The 14,553-nt window shown below is 38.2% G+C and overlaps 1 protein-coding gene across 11 annotated transcripts in view; it reads right to left on the minus strand.

Moving 5' to 3' along the window:
- Nucleotides 1-14,553, minus strand: part of DMD (dystrophin) — a 1,937,833-nt gene that overhangs the window by 1,064,880 nt on the left and 858,400 nt on the right. For all 11 annotated transcript variants that reach the window (XM_073357918.2, XM_073357898.2, XM_073357881.2 and 8 more), the window contains one exon: nt 5,430-5,624. In XM_073357918.2, coding sequence (XP_073214019.2) covers nt 5,430-5,624 — 195 coding nt within the window. The remainder of the gene's footprint in view (nt 1-5,429; nt 5,625-14,553) is intronic.

Below are 14,553 nucleotides of genomic sequence, written 5' to 3' on the forward strand. Positions count from 1 at the left end.
GAGAGGGAGCCCAGGCTCATGGGTCAGGGGGCTCAGTGATACCCCAATTCCAGGTGGCACCCTGGGGGAACCCATCACAGTCACCCTGCTCCTCTCAGATGGGATTTGTCCTTAATTCTGCCCCCAGATGGCCCTAATCTTAATCTGGGCCAGGGCCAACCTGCAGGTGCAACCAGGTGCACTAATTGCTCTCCTGATTCCTTTTCTACCAGTGTGGGGTATACAACCCATAGCAATACACCAGATTTTATCTCCTGTTATTTAGAACATAGATGTATATATATATATACACACACACACATTAAATTTGCTTTTTTGTTCATTAAATTCACAATTGGATCCCATCCAATGATCCAAGAAAGAGAGAGAAAGTGAGTGTATAAACACACATATACCCCTTCCATTTTTCAAGATGAAAAAATCGCTTCAAGTTGTTTTAGATATCAAGAGGGCCTTGGGAGATTTTGTAACCTTGTTAACAAAAGTGCACACAACTTTCATTTCTAAGAATAAAGGATTAGAGAAACCCATTAGCAGCTGAAGTGACAGCAGCCTTTGGGGAGTGGATCCATCTCATTGCCCTTGAAAAAGAGAAATCGGAACACTAGAGACTCATACTCCAGTTCATTTTCACTATCTTGAATTTGTCTTTATCTGGCAGCTGAGGACAACACACAGGACAAATCCAATTCTTTGGCCATTCGTGCACCAAACATCACATTACTGATAGATCAAGCTGGGAAGTGTACTCAATCAGTCTGACTTCCAAGTTGTAGTTAATTAGGTTTTGCTGAACTACAGCAGAAAACCATTTTAAACTTCATGTTCAGTGTTTCTTCATTAAGTTGTATTTCCTGATTCCTGTATTTCTTGCCTGGGATCACTTGATATGATCCAGATGTGAATTTCATTTACAAAATGCAAATAATTTTTTGGCAACCAAAATATATGTAGGATGATGCACTGTCCTTACATGAATACTAAATCTGAAATTATATCTCACAGTTTTTATACTGACATCAAAATTGGCAACAGTACAGGTTGTAGCACTCATGAATGGCAGGGAAAAAATCCACAACTTAATGACAGTTTTAAAATTTGTACTGGAACTGAAATATAATATTTAATATGGATATTTTTTTAATAAAGGAGATTTAGAGAGGATTACGAAAAGTAGTCTGGCTGTGAGAATGGTAGGTGCAGAGTAATTATAGTGCATTTGGTGTAGACTGAAATGACTTACTGTAGAAGGATGACATAAAGAAAGCTGTTGGATGTATGTATAAAATGGGGATATATGAAGGGACAAGAATTATCATGCATAAAATGGAGAAGAGAAGGGAGATTATACATAAAGTAGAGCAGAAAAGAGTCCTGGATTTAAAAAAGGGTGAAATAAATTTACAAGGCTGACGGGAAATATTATATTAGGTAAGGATATTTTAAGATATTATGGACCCAATTCTGCAAATACTGATGCATGTGAGCTATTTTTCTCATGGTAATAATCATTGATTTCAGTGATAACAGTTACTGAAAAAATGTATCCATAAATGTTTGCAGACTCAAGTCTTAATATAAAATATGTTCCTACTAAATGCAAGACAGTGAAAGAAACAAAGAAATTGTATACAATTTAACTGTACATGCTGAGTAGCCTTAAAACACGAACATTTTGATTTCAAAGTTGAAATATGATCGAGTACTGAAGTGGCATACTATGAAAGGAATTCAGCTTAAATGATACACTTTTATAGACATGGATATAAAACACAGAATAGACATACCATTTAATGTTGTACATTACAAAAAGGGATCATTCATTTCTGTTACTGGGAAAATGTTAATTCACATTTGCTAAAGATTAGTTTTCATTCACAGTGCTATCAAGTACTTTTTATAAAAAAAAACAAAACTTTTCCATTAACCAATATATTTCTATTTCTAAATCAGAGGTTCCCCAACTTTTTTTTGCTCCACAACCCTTCTTCATGGGAGTCACATAACAGCCCCCAATGCTCTCCCCCTCCCCCTGCAAAAAAACCTCCTGCACATCCAGGACACAAAGTGAATCACCAAAAGGAGTGGGTGATTCATACCAGGGGCGTTGGCAAGACCCAGCTAGCTCCATCCCCAGAGGAGCCCATGGCATCACAGTGCAGATCAGAGCAATCAGGGTTCCTCTTCCTACTTCCTCCCAACCCAGAGTCTCTTGGTCTCCCAGGTTGTGGAAAATTTAAAATATGCAGGGTTGCCAACAGTTGGGTGTCTGGGCCAGGGCAGGGCAGCAGAGGGGAGAGGGTACAGGGAGCTCCCAGTGGTGAGGGAGGAGAGGACTGCACTCCCATCCCCCAAACCACAACCACCGGGGACTCCCTAAGCCTTCTCCCCCTTCTTCTGGCCTTCTCCCCACCAAACATCCAGCTGGCTGCAGCCCCATACCCCACCACACTCCTCCAATAACCTCATCCCATGCCCCTCGAAGGGCATCCCCCACAGTTTGAAAATCAATGGTCTAAATGAAACAGAAATCCACCCACATCTTAGGCCATAGTCTCCTATTATATCCTAGGCACCCTAATCACAATGAATGGACTTGCATGAAATGTAAGACAGATGTTTATTTAGACTTTTATACACCAGATTTTTTAAATCCCTCTTTTTTACAATTCAGGCAGACTTCCATAGTGATGAAAGTGTTAGTATAGTATAAAAAATCGTAAACTCATTTAACCTTTCAGGCAGTGTTTAGGGTTTCCATTGCCACTGTTAGTAATTAGCTGAGATTTTTTTGTGCTTTCTCCCTCACACAGCCCACTTTCTCTCCCTATCTGATCCTGCAGTGAAATTATAACGGTGAATTTATGGCATCACAATTAGTTCCATATGGGAAGAATAAGAGATCATAAACACAGGATTAGAATTAAACTGCAGGAAGCTGTCTTATGACGGAGAAAGCCTGTAATCAAATATAACTATGACCATTCATTAGAATTAGCAGCAAGAGAAACCACATTTTTTTGTAATTCTCTTTTATTTGTCCTATTATGAAAGTCTCTTACTAACCTAATCCTTCAGTGTATGAAATGTGCCCACTCTATTCAATGGGAGTTCTTTTGAAAGAACTGTCATGTTTTAATTTGTTAAAACAATAACAGTGGGTTTGATGGAGTACAAAACACAGAAGACATAGGTTCACATGCCTGAAAGTGTGAGTAATCCACTTGAGGTCATGCAAATTTTGTGACTATTTCCTTCATGAGATTTAATTTAAGTGCCCTGACCATCAGATCCTTCCATTTAGTAAACCTGGGAATGAAGAAAACATTCCTGCAAGTCAGTATCCGAAAAACTACCAAATAAATGCATACAGTCCTTATAAATTTAAGATAGGTTAAACATTAGCACAATACTTGTATTGCAATTACAGAAACATTTTCACATTTTCCATTTTCCATTCACTCTCTGTTATAAATAGCCAATGTGAGAATTATCAGCCAAGTCAATGATTAAAACAACTTTTTTGCCATGGTTCTTGATGTTTCCAATGTATTAGTAGTTTTGATTGTCCATAACAGCTAAAGAAATCCCACATTTAGATGTTCCCATACATAATGATTCTTGTGAAAATTATTCAAAGCAGTTATCATTGCAAGGTTCTTGTGCACAAGTTTGTTTTTCTTTTGAAGTTTTAATTAAAATAGCAAATAATTATTTGACTTAAGAAGAAAATCACAAAATTAGTTTTAAAAACACAGAGATTTCCACTACTATCCTGGAATTTGCTTCATGCAAATCTGTCAGGGATAAAAAATCAACCACAATTTAATTTCAAACCTTCCCCAACCAGCAGCTGTACAATTTATGCACTACTTTTCTATTTTTACTGAGGGGTAATGACAATGATGAATGCTTTTACTAGGAAATAAATATTCATTAAAGAGACTCAGAGGAAAAAAAATACACCCAACCCTATACCCCTTCCAAAAGCCCATGAATGTGCAAGATCCATCTGACTGTTGTAAGAGATTTATTTGTGAGAAAGATGGAACTGTGCCCACAACTGCATCTCTTGACAATTTAATAGCTCAGTTAAATTAAACCTCTGGCAATACTTACTTGTAACCACTGCAATCATATCATTAAAGTTGGTGTCAGCTATAATAATATCAAATATGTGTGGATGAACAAGTGATTAGTGATGGATGTAAATCAGACCAAGACAGCACAAGTGTAAGGCATTAAGGAGCACTAATAGGGAGCTACTCAACTGCCAATAAGCTTCTTGCTGGGTCACTGCTCCTCCAACCAAGCTAGTCATTAACACAGAAACTGTACAAACAAGGACCAAGTGGTAGCTCATTAGCACTAATTTACATGTTTTATGACATTTTTGCATATATACAAACCATTCTAACAAGGGCAATTGCTTAAAATAAAGAATGACAATAACTTTGGCATGTTGTCTGCTTCAGAAATTGATTAGGGAAAGTCAGTATACAGTACCTAGAAGCACTTGAATCTGTTGAAACTCAACTACAAGTGGGTTAAGAAATATCCTACTGCTTTTTCAAGACTATTGAAATGTAGATCTGCTGAACAAGAAATAATCCTGTCTCTCTCTTTCACCACTACTTTATTCATGTGTTATCATATAGGTATAATATAATTGCTAATAGGCTGAGAACATCCCAATTTCCTAGGGCTAACAAATTTACAATTTTCTATTTATCTACCTGTGGAAGGAGCATGTAAGTAACCATTTATGGGCTAAAGGAATTATTCAGAAAATGCTAAATGCAAAGATAAAAATATGGTCTTTTGTTCATTCTCTTTTACAACTTGAAAGTGCTACCATCATATATAGCACTTATTTTTAGTGATAAAAAAGCTCCTTCTGACACAAGTATTATTACATAAAAACTGACAAACCATTCATCTAGTTCAGTTTATGATACTGATCTGACTCTCTTCTTACACCAATTACCTTGGAGTAACTCCACCAAATTCAAGGGAACTACACATGATTTACATTAGTGTAAGTGATGGAAAATCAGGCCCAGTGACTTTCCAGGTTTCATAATTTCTCCTGCAAAGTATTTTTTTTCTTGCCTAGAATTTAGTATTTGATTGACAATATTTTCTACCCAATGAATCTAATTACACAACTGACATAGCCCTCTAATATAATAAGCCTCTGAGATCTGCCATGAAATATAATGTAAAAAACCCACCCACATTCTATTAGGCTTTTAGTTTTAGTTGTTTCATGTGTGTATATAATCTATCACACACACACACACAGGTAGCCTATACCTCAATCTCCCTACCTCTCTCTTCAAAGGCCAGATAAAACAAGTGACTTTGCAGTGTCCCCATATTTTATAAATTAAGATGTGTATATTCCTATTAGGAGACTTGCATCTTACCGTCAGACACTCTTCTTGTTTGAAGAGATCCTCACAGTCCCTGCCCTGCAGATCAGGAGAGTTAAGGAGGTCTTCCACTTCAGACAAGGCTTGCAGGAGTCGAAGGATCTCTGCCAGGTATGCAGAAGGCACATATGTGGTTTCCACAGTCATACCTTCAGTCACCACATCTGTTGTTTCTTCATAAACAGTTTGCTGGTATAGATATACAACAGAATGCTTCCTTTAGTTTCTTAACATTTAAACAAAGTTATAATTTAATACAATTTCCAGTTCACAACCCAGAGGCAATTAAAAATAAATTCCACCTGTACAACATCTAAAGGAGATGGGATTAAACAGAAAGAGATGTGAAACATATTAGTATTATTAAAATAGCATAATTCTATAAAGTGTAGGCTGTCCAATCATCAGGATAAAAATTATTTGAGTTTATGTACAATGCCTCCTCACTTGTCTGTTTGAATCAGCAATTCCTAACGTTTCCCCATAGTTTCCTGCAGAAACATCTCCTCTCCTTCATCTAGTAAATGTGGACTGGTAATTAAACACTATACAATGATTCTAATACTATTCTGATTCTAGTACTACAGCTTGCATTTTCATTTATCTGAACTACTAAAGTGTATGTCTTTCATATACCCGTTATGTGCATGCATAGGCAAAAATTAAATCACTTCAAGCTTTCTATTAAACTCAGTTGTGTAACATTATCTTTTACAAATTAAAGAAAAAAAAGGCCCATTTCCTGACAATGTGTAGATGCAAAGCTAGTTCAGCTCTGTTCATAAAATACTATAATAAAAATCTCTTTCTTTAAAACTAGGAACAACTAGATACTTGAAATGTCTTGATCAAAACTTCCATTAACCCTTTCACATGCCTAAAGAAATCCCAGCAATACTCTCCTTAAGGCCACACAGGTGTTCTTCTCATCTGAATGGATATTATCTAAAAACCTGCCAATGCAATACATGCCCATTCCAACTGTAGTGAAAGGGGTGAGGGGACAAGTATTTTATTGCTAGGAGGAAAAAAAGATTGGTTTATACCATACGGAGCCAAACTGACATCCAGTGATGGGTTCGAGCGATGACAGATTTAGATTCTTTAGAACATCCTAACTAAAGTAATCAGATGTTTGCAGTGAACATGAAATCAGACAAGAAGTGAGGTGAGACGGGCTGAGGGTTTAAGGCAGAGGGAAATGTGCCTACCAAGGCTTATTTATTTATTAATTCTGATTTCATTGGTCACCTTTCTGGAAAGTTTCACGATAAAAGGCATTCATGATTTTTGTGACTTGATGGTCATAGGCGTCAGAATTTCTTCTCAAAATATAAATCCTACAGAAATCCATCTGTGTTCTCAAGAGAAATGCAGCAACATCATACTTTTGTTACAGTCTTTCCAAAGAGTTTTTCCAAATAGCTGTTGGAGACTGTTGCATCAAAACCAAGTTGTTTAAATGTCCTGGTCTTTCCATTGACTTAAGTCGGTTTTAGAGCAGGTGCTCAGTATTTATGGAAAACACTGGTTTAACAGTCTTGGAGAGACTAAAATATTTATTTAACCACAGGATGGCAAATGTAAGTACAAGCCTTTCCAAGGTGTATCATCCTTTAATTGTGAGGACCATGTATAGGGATGAGTCAGGTCTGAGTCTACATGCCTCCACTAAGCATATGTACCAGGATGGCAGCTGTAGTGGTGGGTTTTTGAGACGCCCACAGCTGTTCATTATGAACTTGGGAGTGAGACCACACAATCATGTCACACATTAAATGGTAACTACCTTCCATCATTGCTTGAACTGGTATTGAAAGTTTCATACTTCATCCTGTCCCACAATTATCCTCTTAAATGCACAGATACAAACATACATGGAAATAATATCCATGAGATAATTTGTAGAGTCATAAGATAATTTGAATTTATCATGCACATTTGACAGGTTCACTTGCACTCTGCTCACTAACCCAGCTTCTAAGGACTTATTCTAACATTTAAAACCACTGTGCAGCTTCAAACAGTTGTGTCATCACTAATGTTGTCAGTAATTTAAATCAAACTTCCACAAAAGTGTTTCCTTCTTTCCTCCTAAATATTGAATTCTCCCATAACCTCCCACCCCCAAAAAACTTACTTTGCGCTGAGGTGTGTAAAAGACTATTATGGCCTATAGCAGGGACAGGTAACCCTGCAGAGCTAGAAATGGGACATTTTTAATGTACAACTAGAAATGAGTTTCCAGGTTCTGCTGCGAGACACTGTGCTTGCTTCCCGTCCTTTAAGGTCCTGAGACATTAAGACAGTGACATTTTCATGTATAGCAAAACTTTTTGGTCTGTGATTGTATAGCACTCAGTACAATTGACTCCTGACCATAACTATGCTAGAGTAAAACAAATATTATTATTTTAGATTAACTTTTGAGATATTTTAAATGCAAGAGTTATATTTTTCTCCTTTGACTCATAAGATAGTCCATGTGTACTCCTGGTTATTAAGAGTCTGATCTTACAACGTGTCAAGGACTCTCAACACACAATGAATTGCTCAGTATAATATAAGATTGGGCTTTAAGGGCGCATGGATTTATAGGCTCATAGATAAAAAAAAATATTGCCAATTTTATTTTAAACAATCAGATTATGCAGCATTACAGGGGCCCAAAAACTTTGGTATAATACAGCAGTATAAAAACTAAGGAGATGGGTAGAATAAAAAGAAACTAGATAGACTATATAATGGTGTGGCATAGCATAAAGTTTTGGTTGGCACTTCTTCGTGATAACCTGCAGAACCCCTGGTAGTTTTGCCACCCAAGAGTGGCCAATAACCACATTTTGTGAGTGGATATTAAAACAATCCCTCAGTTCTCCTGAACTCCTGAAATAAAAAATTATGCTGAACTCTGATGCATGATCATCTCACAGATACCTTGTATTTACAGAACTAGCCAAAATGTTTAAAAAAAATGCCAAAACACTACTGCTATAAACAGTAAAGCCTCTTAGTCAGACTGTGCCCAAGTGAAATTAAGCAGTATCTGAAGTCAGTGACAAAACTTCTGTTGATCTCAGCAGGAAGCGGTCTCAACAACTATCCTAAATCACTGAATGGTCTATGTAGTTTATTCTTCTCTCAAAGTGCATATAACATATAGCATCTATCAATGTTAGTGAAAAGTATGCACCCACTCATTCAGGATCTTGTGTACACTGAGCTTAAAGTTTCTCATTGCTGGATAACCATGGTGCAGCTTCACAGGTGGTAGCAATCAGGGGAGCTTTACTGTAAACAAGGAACTTGTGTCTGCCAGTGTTAATATCATTGTTCTGTATGAGCAGGGCTAAATAATAAGACAGTTAAAAAATAAACCTTTAAGCAGAGGTCTGTTAAATCTCTTCCCTCAAGTTTGACTATATTTTTTAAATATTGTTTTAAAGAAGTGTAACTACCTTCTTTCATCTGCTTTTGGAGACCTTTTAAAGAAAAAAGATGGGGAAATCTATTATCTTTGGATAAAACACTGAAGAGATTCTGGGTTGAATTTTGCTTCCGAATTTGTGAGTTTGCCAGAGGTGATAGAAGCCACAAGGAGTCTTTTTTACCTCCAGCACTATAATGCGGATCCAGACAGAATCTGGCTGCTAGCTTTGAGGCGTGTGGGGAAGGAATGGTCAAGAGGCATTTTAAACCAGGAAAGGACGGAGTAGACATTCCATTCCCTTTTGCATGTTGGGGTAGCTCTACTGCGGAGAGTGCTGTGTGTGCGGCCATATTTTTCTGGTCAGAGTTACACAGCTAGATCACATAAATTATTAGGGAAAGATGCAAGAAGAAGCGATTGAAAGAATAATACAGCAGCCTCAATGGTTTGAATGGCAGAGAGATAAATTGACCAGCAGATTAAGTAACAACAAGGCACCAAAACTACACATCCATTTAAAAGAAGAATAAAGGCAGCAATAATATTTATGTAATTGGTTAATGCCAAAGTATTTCATTAGCAACAAGAAAATCAATAAGGATACAAAATTTACAAGAAACTGAAGATAAAGGCTTTACTAAACTTGTAGGGAAGTTTCTAAATAAATATAACCCCCCTTTGCAACCAGACAAGCTGACAAAATATCGTAAACAATTAATTTTAAAATGCTCAAACTAAAACATGCAAAAGCTTTTCAACTATTTATAAAAGATGCTGGGAAACCAGTAGCACAGATGCTTCATTTCCCCTTCTCTATGTAAAACATATGCATTCTTATTGAAATTACAATAAATCTTTCCCTTTGTATTTAATTTACTCTGGCTTCAATTATTACATCCCTCTTTACGTTGATATGTACAAATCCTTTCTAATCTTTTGATAATCAACTTGCTTTTGTTAATGATTAACATTGCACTCATTCCTTCTCACCTTATATTATCATTGCATCAGTTATACTGATTTCCCCAAATAAGTAAAGGTATCTTTCCATAGACATGTTTTCTGCATTACCTAATGAATACTGTGTCTGGTGTTTTGAAAATTTATTCCTTCCCCCTTCAATGCCAAGGGGACAGAAAACATCCATAGAAATACCTCTTAGTAAGCACAGCAGACATAAATGAATCAATAAAATAAAAAATAAAATCTGGAATAATACTGGTTTTGGCTTAAAACGTCAACATTTTCTAATAGTTACCAAACAGTAATATCTCAAATTATTTCCTATTTATTTAGAATAGGGGGAAGCATCTCAACTACCACTATTTGTTCATGTTGACCTTTAAATGGAGATCATTGTAAATTGTCCTATATTGTGTCAGCACAGTGAAGCCACAAAAAGCAGAAGGCATAAATCTGACTGTTGGATGAGCTGATTCGTTAAAAAGCTTTACTAATACTAATTCATATTTATTTTTTTTTCAAGCTTCCTAAAAAAAGTCAATCTACGATGATATTCCATCCACCTCACCCCACCAGTCTTCTTCCCTGTTCTTGAAATGACAGGAAGAGACTCAAAATCATTGCTATTGCAGTCATTCACTACCCACCAGTCTCCACTCTCTTGTCAAACCACAACACACTTCTTACTTTTGGTTGATCTACAGTGGAGGGCCTGGCATTAGTAGAATCCTCACTGCTGTGCTCTGAAAATTTGTAATTAATACTTCTGGAAGACACAATGCACTGTGGGGACTAAAGCACCAGAATACAAAGCAGGGAAGCTTTTGGCAATGCTGGGTTCTGAAACAGCTCATGGTAGAATTCCAATGAATAGAGGGGAAAGGAGTTGGGAGGAGAGTCCTAACTTCCTCCAGAAAATGATCTGATGAATGGACAAAGCAATGGGGAAAACCCTTTAACTGCAGCTGAAGGCAGAGCTGGGGGGCGGGAGGGAGGGAAGGATAATCTCACATGGATAGTTTGGGTTTATGCTGGTGGTCAGTAAAGAGAGCCAGGAACTTCCAGACAGTCACAAGACATCGGCCTCAAAGCTTCAGATAAGGTTAGATAAATAAGTGTCTGAACATTTGGATGCTCATCTGAAACAAACCTCCGAAAAATGTGAGATTCACTAACCAGTGCCTACCAAGAAGATATCATGAGACACACAAAAAAAAGAAAATAAAAAAGGAGGTAAAGAGAATGCATTATTGCCATTAACATCAGACACACCTAGACTTAAGGATGTACAGAATTTGTTTACACTCAACAGAGGTTCTCTTAACTGCTTGCTATGCCAACTATGAGCGGTGAGGTCAGTGCACTTTCAGGCAGACAATTTCCACATCTTCAGCATGGTCATTATGTACTCTCTGTAAATGTATATATATATTTCATGTAAATATTTACAAAAACACATCAAAATCATACTGCGGATATGGAATTTGTCACCATGAGATTGAATGACCTCGGTCAATCATGAGTAGGCTATCAGTGCATAAAAAGGCACCATAAAAAGGTGTAGATAGATTTCAAATCCCCACACTGCAGGATTAGAAATTTAGAAAATGTCTTTAATCTTTAACACAATTTCTAAATTCACTTTGCTTTCAGATTTTAGCACTTGAATCTCATTACACTTAAACTAGTGTAAATCTGGAATAACTCCAATGAAATAAGAAAAGGAGTACTTGTGGCACCTTAGAGACTCACCAATTTATTTGAGCATAAGCTTTCGTGAGCTACAGCTCACTTCATCGGATGCATACTGTGGAAACTGCAGAAGACATTATATACACAGAGACCATGAAACAATACCTCCTCCCACCCCACTCTCCTGCTGGTAATAGCTTATCTAAAGTGATCACTCTCCTTACAATGCATATGATAATCAAGTTGGGCCATTTCCAGCACAAATCCAGGTCTTCTCACCCCCCCCCCCGCTTTTCCAAAAACCACACACACAAACTCACTCTCCTGCTGGTAATAGCTTATCCAAAGTGACCACTCTCCTTACAATGTGCATGAAAATCAAGTTGGGCCATTTCCAGCACAAATCCATGTTGTCTCAACCCACGCCCCCCCCCCCCCCCCACACACACACACAAACTCACTCTCCTGCTGGTAATAGCTCATCCAAACTGACCACTCTCCTTACAATGTGTATGATAATCAAGGTGGGCCATTTCCAGCATAAATCCAAGTTTAACCAGAACGTCTGGGGGGGTGGTGAGGGGTAGGAAAAAACAAGGAGAAATAGGCTACCTTGCATAATGACTTAGCCACTCCCAGTCTCTATTTAAGCCTAAATGAATAGTATCCAATTTGCAAATGAATTCCAATTCAGCAGTTTCTCACTGGAGTCTGGATTTGAAGTTTTTTTGTTTTAAGATAGCGACCTTCATGTCTGTAATTGCGTGACCAGAGAGATTGAAGTGTTCTCCGCCTGGTTTATGAATGTTATAATTCTTGACATCTGATTTGTGTCCATTTATTCTTTTACGTAGAGACTGTCCAGTTTGACCAATGTACATGGCAGAGGGGCATTGCTGGCACATGATGGCATATATCACATTGGTGGATGTGCAGGTGAACGAGCCTCTGATAGTGTGGCTGATGTTCTTAGGCCCTGTGATGGTGTCCCCTGAACAGATATGTGGGCACAGTTGGCAACGGGCTTTGTTGCAAGGATAGGTTCCTGGGTTAGTGGTTCTGTTGTGTGGTATGTGGTTGTTGGTGAGTATTTGCTTCAGGTTGGGGGGCTGTCTGTAGGCAAGGACTGGCCTGTCTCCCAAGATTTGTGAGAGTATTGGGTCATCTTTCAGGATAGGTTGTAGATCCTTAATAATGCGTTGGAGGGGTTTTAGTTGGGGGCTGAAGGTGACGGCTAGTGGCGTTCTGTTATTTTCTTTGTTAGGCCTGTCCTGTAGTAGGTGACTCCTGGGAACTCTTCTGGCTCTATCAATTTGTTTCTTCACTTCTGCAGGTGGGTATTGTAGTTGTATGAATGCTTGATAGAGATCTTGTAGGTGTTTGTCTTTGTCTGAGGGGTTGGAGCAAATGCGGTTGTATCGCAGAGCTTGGCTGTAGACGATGGATCGCGTGGTGTGGTCAGGGTGAAAGCTGGAGGCATGTAGGTAGGAATAGCGGTAAGTAGGTTTCCGGTATAGGGTGGTGTTTATGTCACCATTGTTTATTAGCACTGTAGTGTCCAGAAAGTGGATCTCTTGTGTGGACTGGACCAGGCTGAGGTTGATGGTGGGATGGAAATTGTTGAAATCATGGTGGAATTCCTCAAGGGCTTCTTTTCCATGGGTCCAGATGATGAAGATGTCATCAATATAGCGCAAGTAGAGTAGGGGCGTTAGGGGATGAGAGCTGAGGAAGCGTTGTTCTAAATCAGCCATAAAAATGTTGGCATACTGTGGGACCATGCGGGTACCCATAGCAGTGCCGCTGATCTGAAGGTATACATTGTCCCCAAATGTAAAATAGTTATGGGTAAGGACAAAGTCACAAAGTTCAGCCACCAGGTTAGCCGTGACATTATCGGGGATAGTGTTCTTGACGGCTTGTAGTCCATCTTTGTGTGGAATGTTGGTGTAGAGGGCTTCTACGTCCATAGTGGCCAGGATGGTGTTATCAGGAAGATCACCGATGGATTGTAGTTTCCTCAGGAAGTCAGTGGTGCCTCAAAGGTAGCTGGGAGTGCTGGTAGCATAGGGCCTGAGGAGGGAATCTACATAGCCAGACAATCCTGCTGTCAGGGTGCCAATGCCTGAGATGATGGGGCGCCCAGGATTTCCAGGTTTATGGATCTTAGGTAGTAGATAGAATATCCCAGGTCGGAGTTCTAGGGGTGTGTCTGTGTGGATTTGATCTTGTGCTTTTTCAGGAAGTTTCTTGCGCAAATGCTGTAGTTGCTTTTGGTAACTCTCAGTGGGATCATAGGGTAATGGCTTGTAGAAAGTGGTGTGGGGAGAGCTGCCGAGCAGCCTCTTGTTCATATTCTGACCTATTCATGATGACAACAGCACCTCCTTTGTCAGCTAGACTAACACGGCTGTTACTCTGAATCCAATGAAATAGCTACGCTGATGTAATATCCTGAGAAAGGAATCAGGGCCTTCTTTAAGATGTGGTGTTCCTCTTAGACAGCATTAAAATACCACCCTAAGCTTACACAATAAATAAAATGCAATTAACATCTTGAAAATGTAGTGTAGCTGTTTTATTTTCATTCATTATGCACAGCTACGACACTTGTGAAGAACTCCATCACATAAAAACAGTATATGCCCTGAAAGAAAGATGCATACTTTATACAAATTACACCAATATTTTATGTAAGAAGTGAGGCTTTTTCAAAGTTGGATCTAATTCTTTTCATCACATAACCACTTAAGATTAAATTCACCCCATGTACAGAGAGGCAACATAATGTCAATGCACCACCTAAAACCCACTCCAGCCCTGAAAAATGGGAATGAATTTCGTCTCGAGAAAACAAATGTCCTATCAGTAAGCACTGATATTACTTCTATTTCTTCATTAATTTTACTTTTTTATCTGATGCTACAAGCTCACTAATGATTTTCATTATAATTATCTGTATAGATTAGATGAATTATGCTAGTCACAGTAAAACTATACGTTTAAATGTGTATCCTTTTAAAGAAATATTCA

Source organism: Lepidochelys kempii, chromosome 1 (genome assembly GCF_965140285.1).
Source record: "Lepidochelys kempii isolate rLepKem1 chromosome 1, rLepKem1.hap1, whole genome shotgun sequence".
In the NCBI taxonomy this organism is placed as follows: domain Eukaryota; kingdom Metazoa; phylum Chordata; order Testudines; family Cheloniidae; genus Lepidochelys; species Lepidochelys kempii.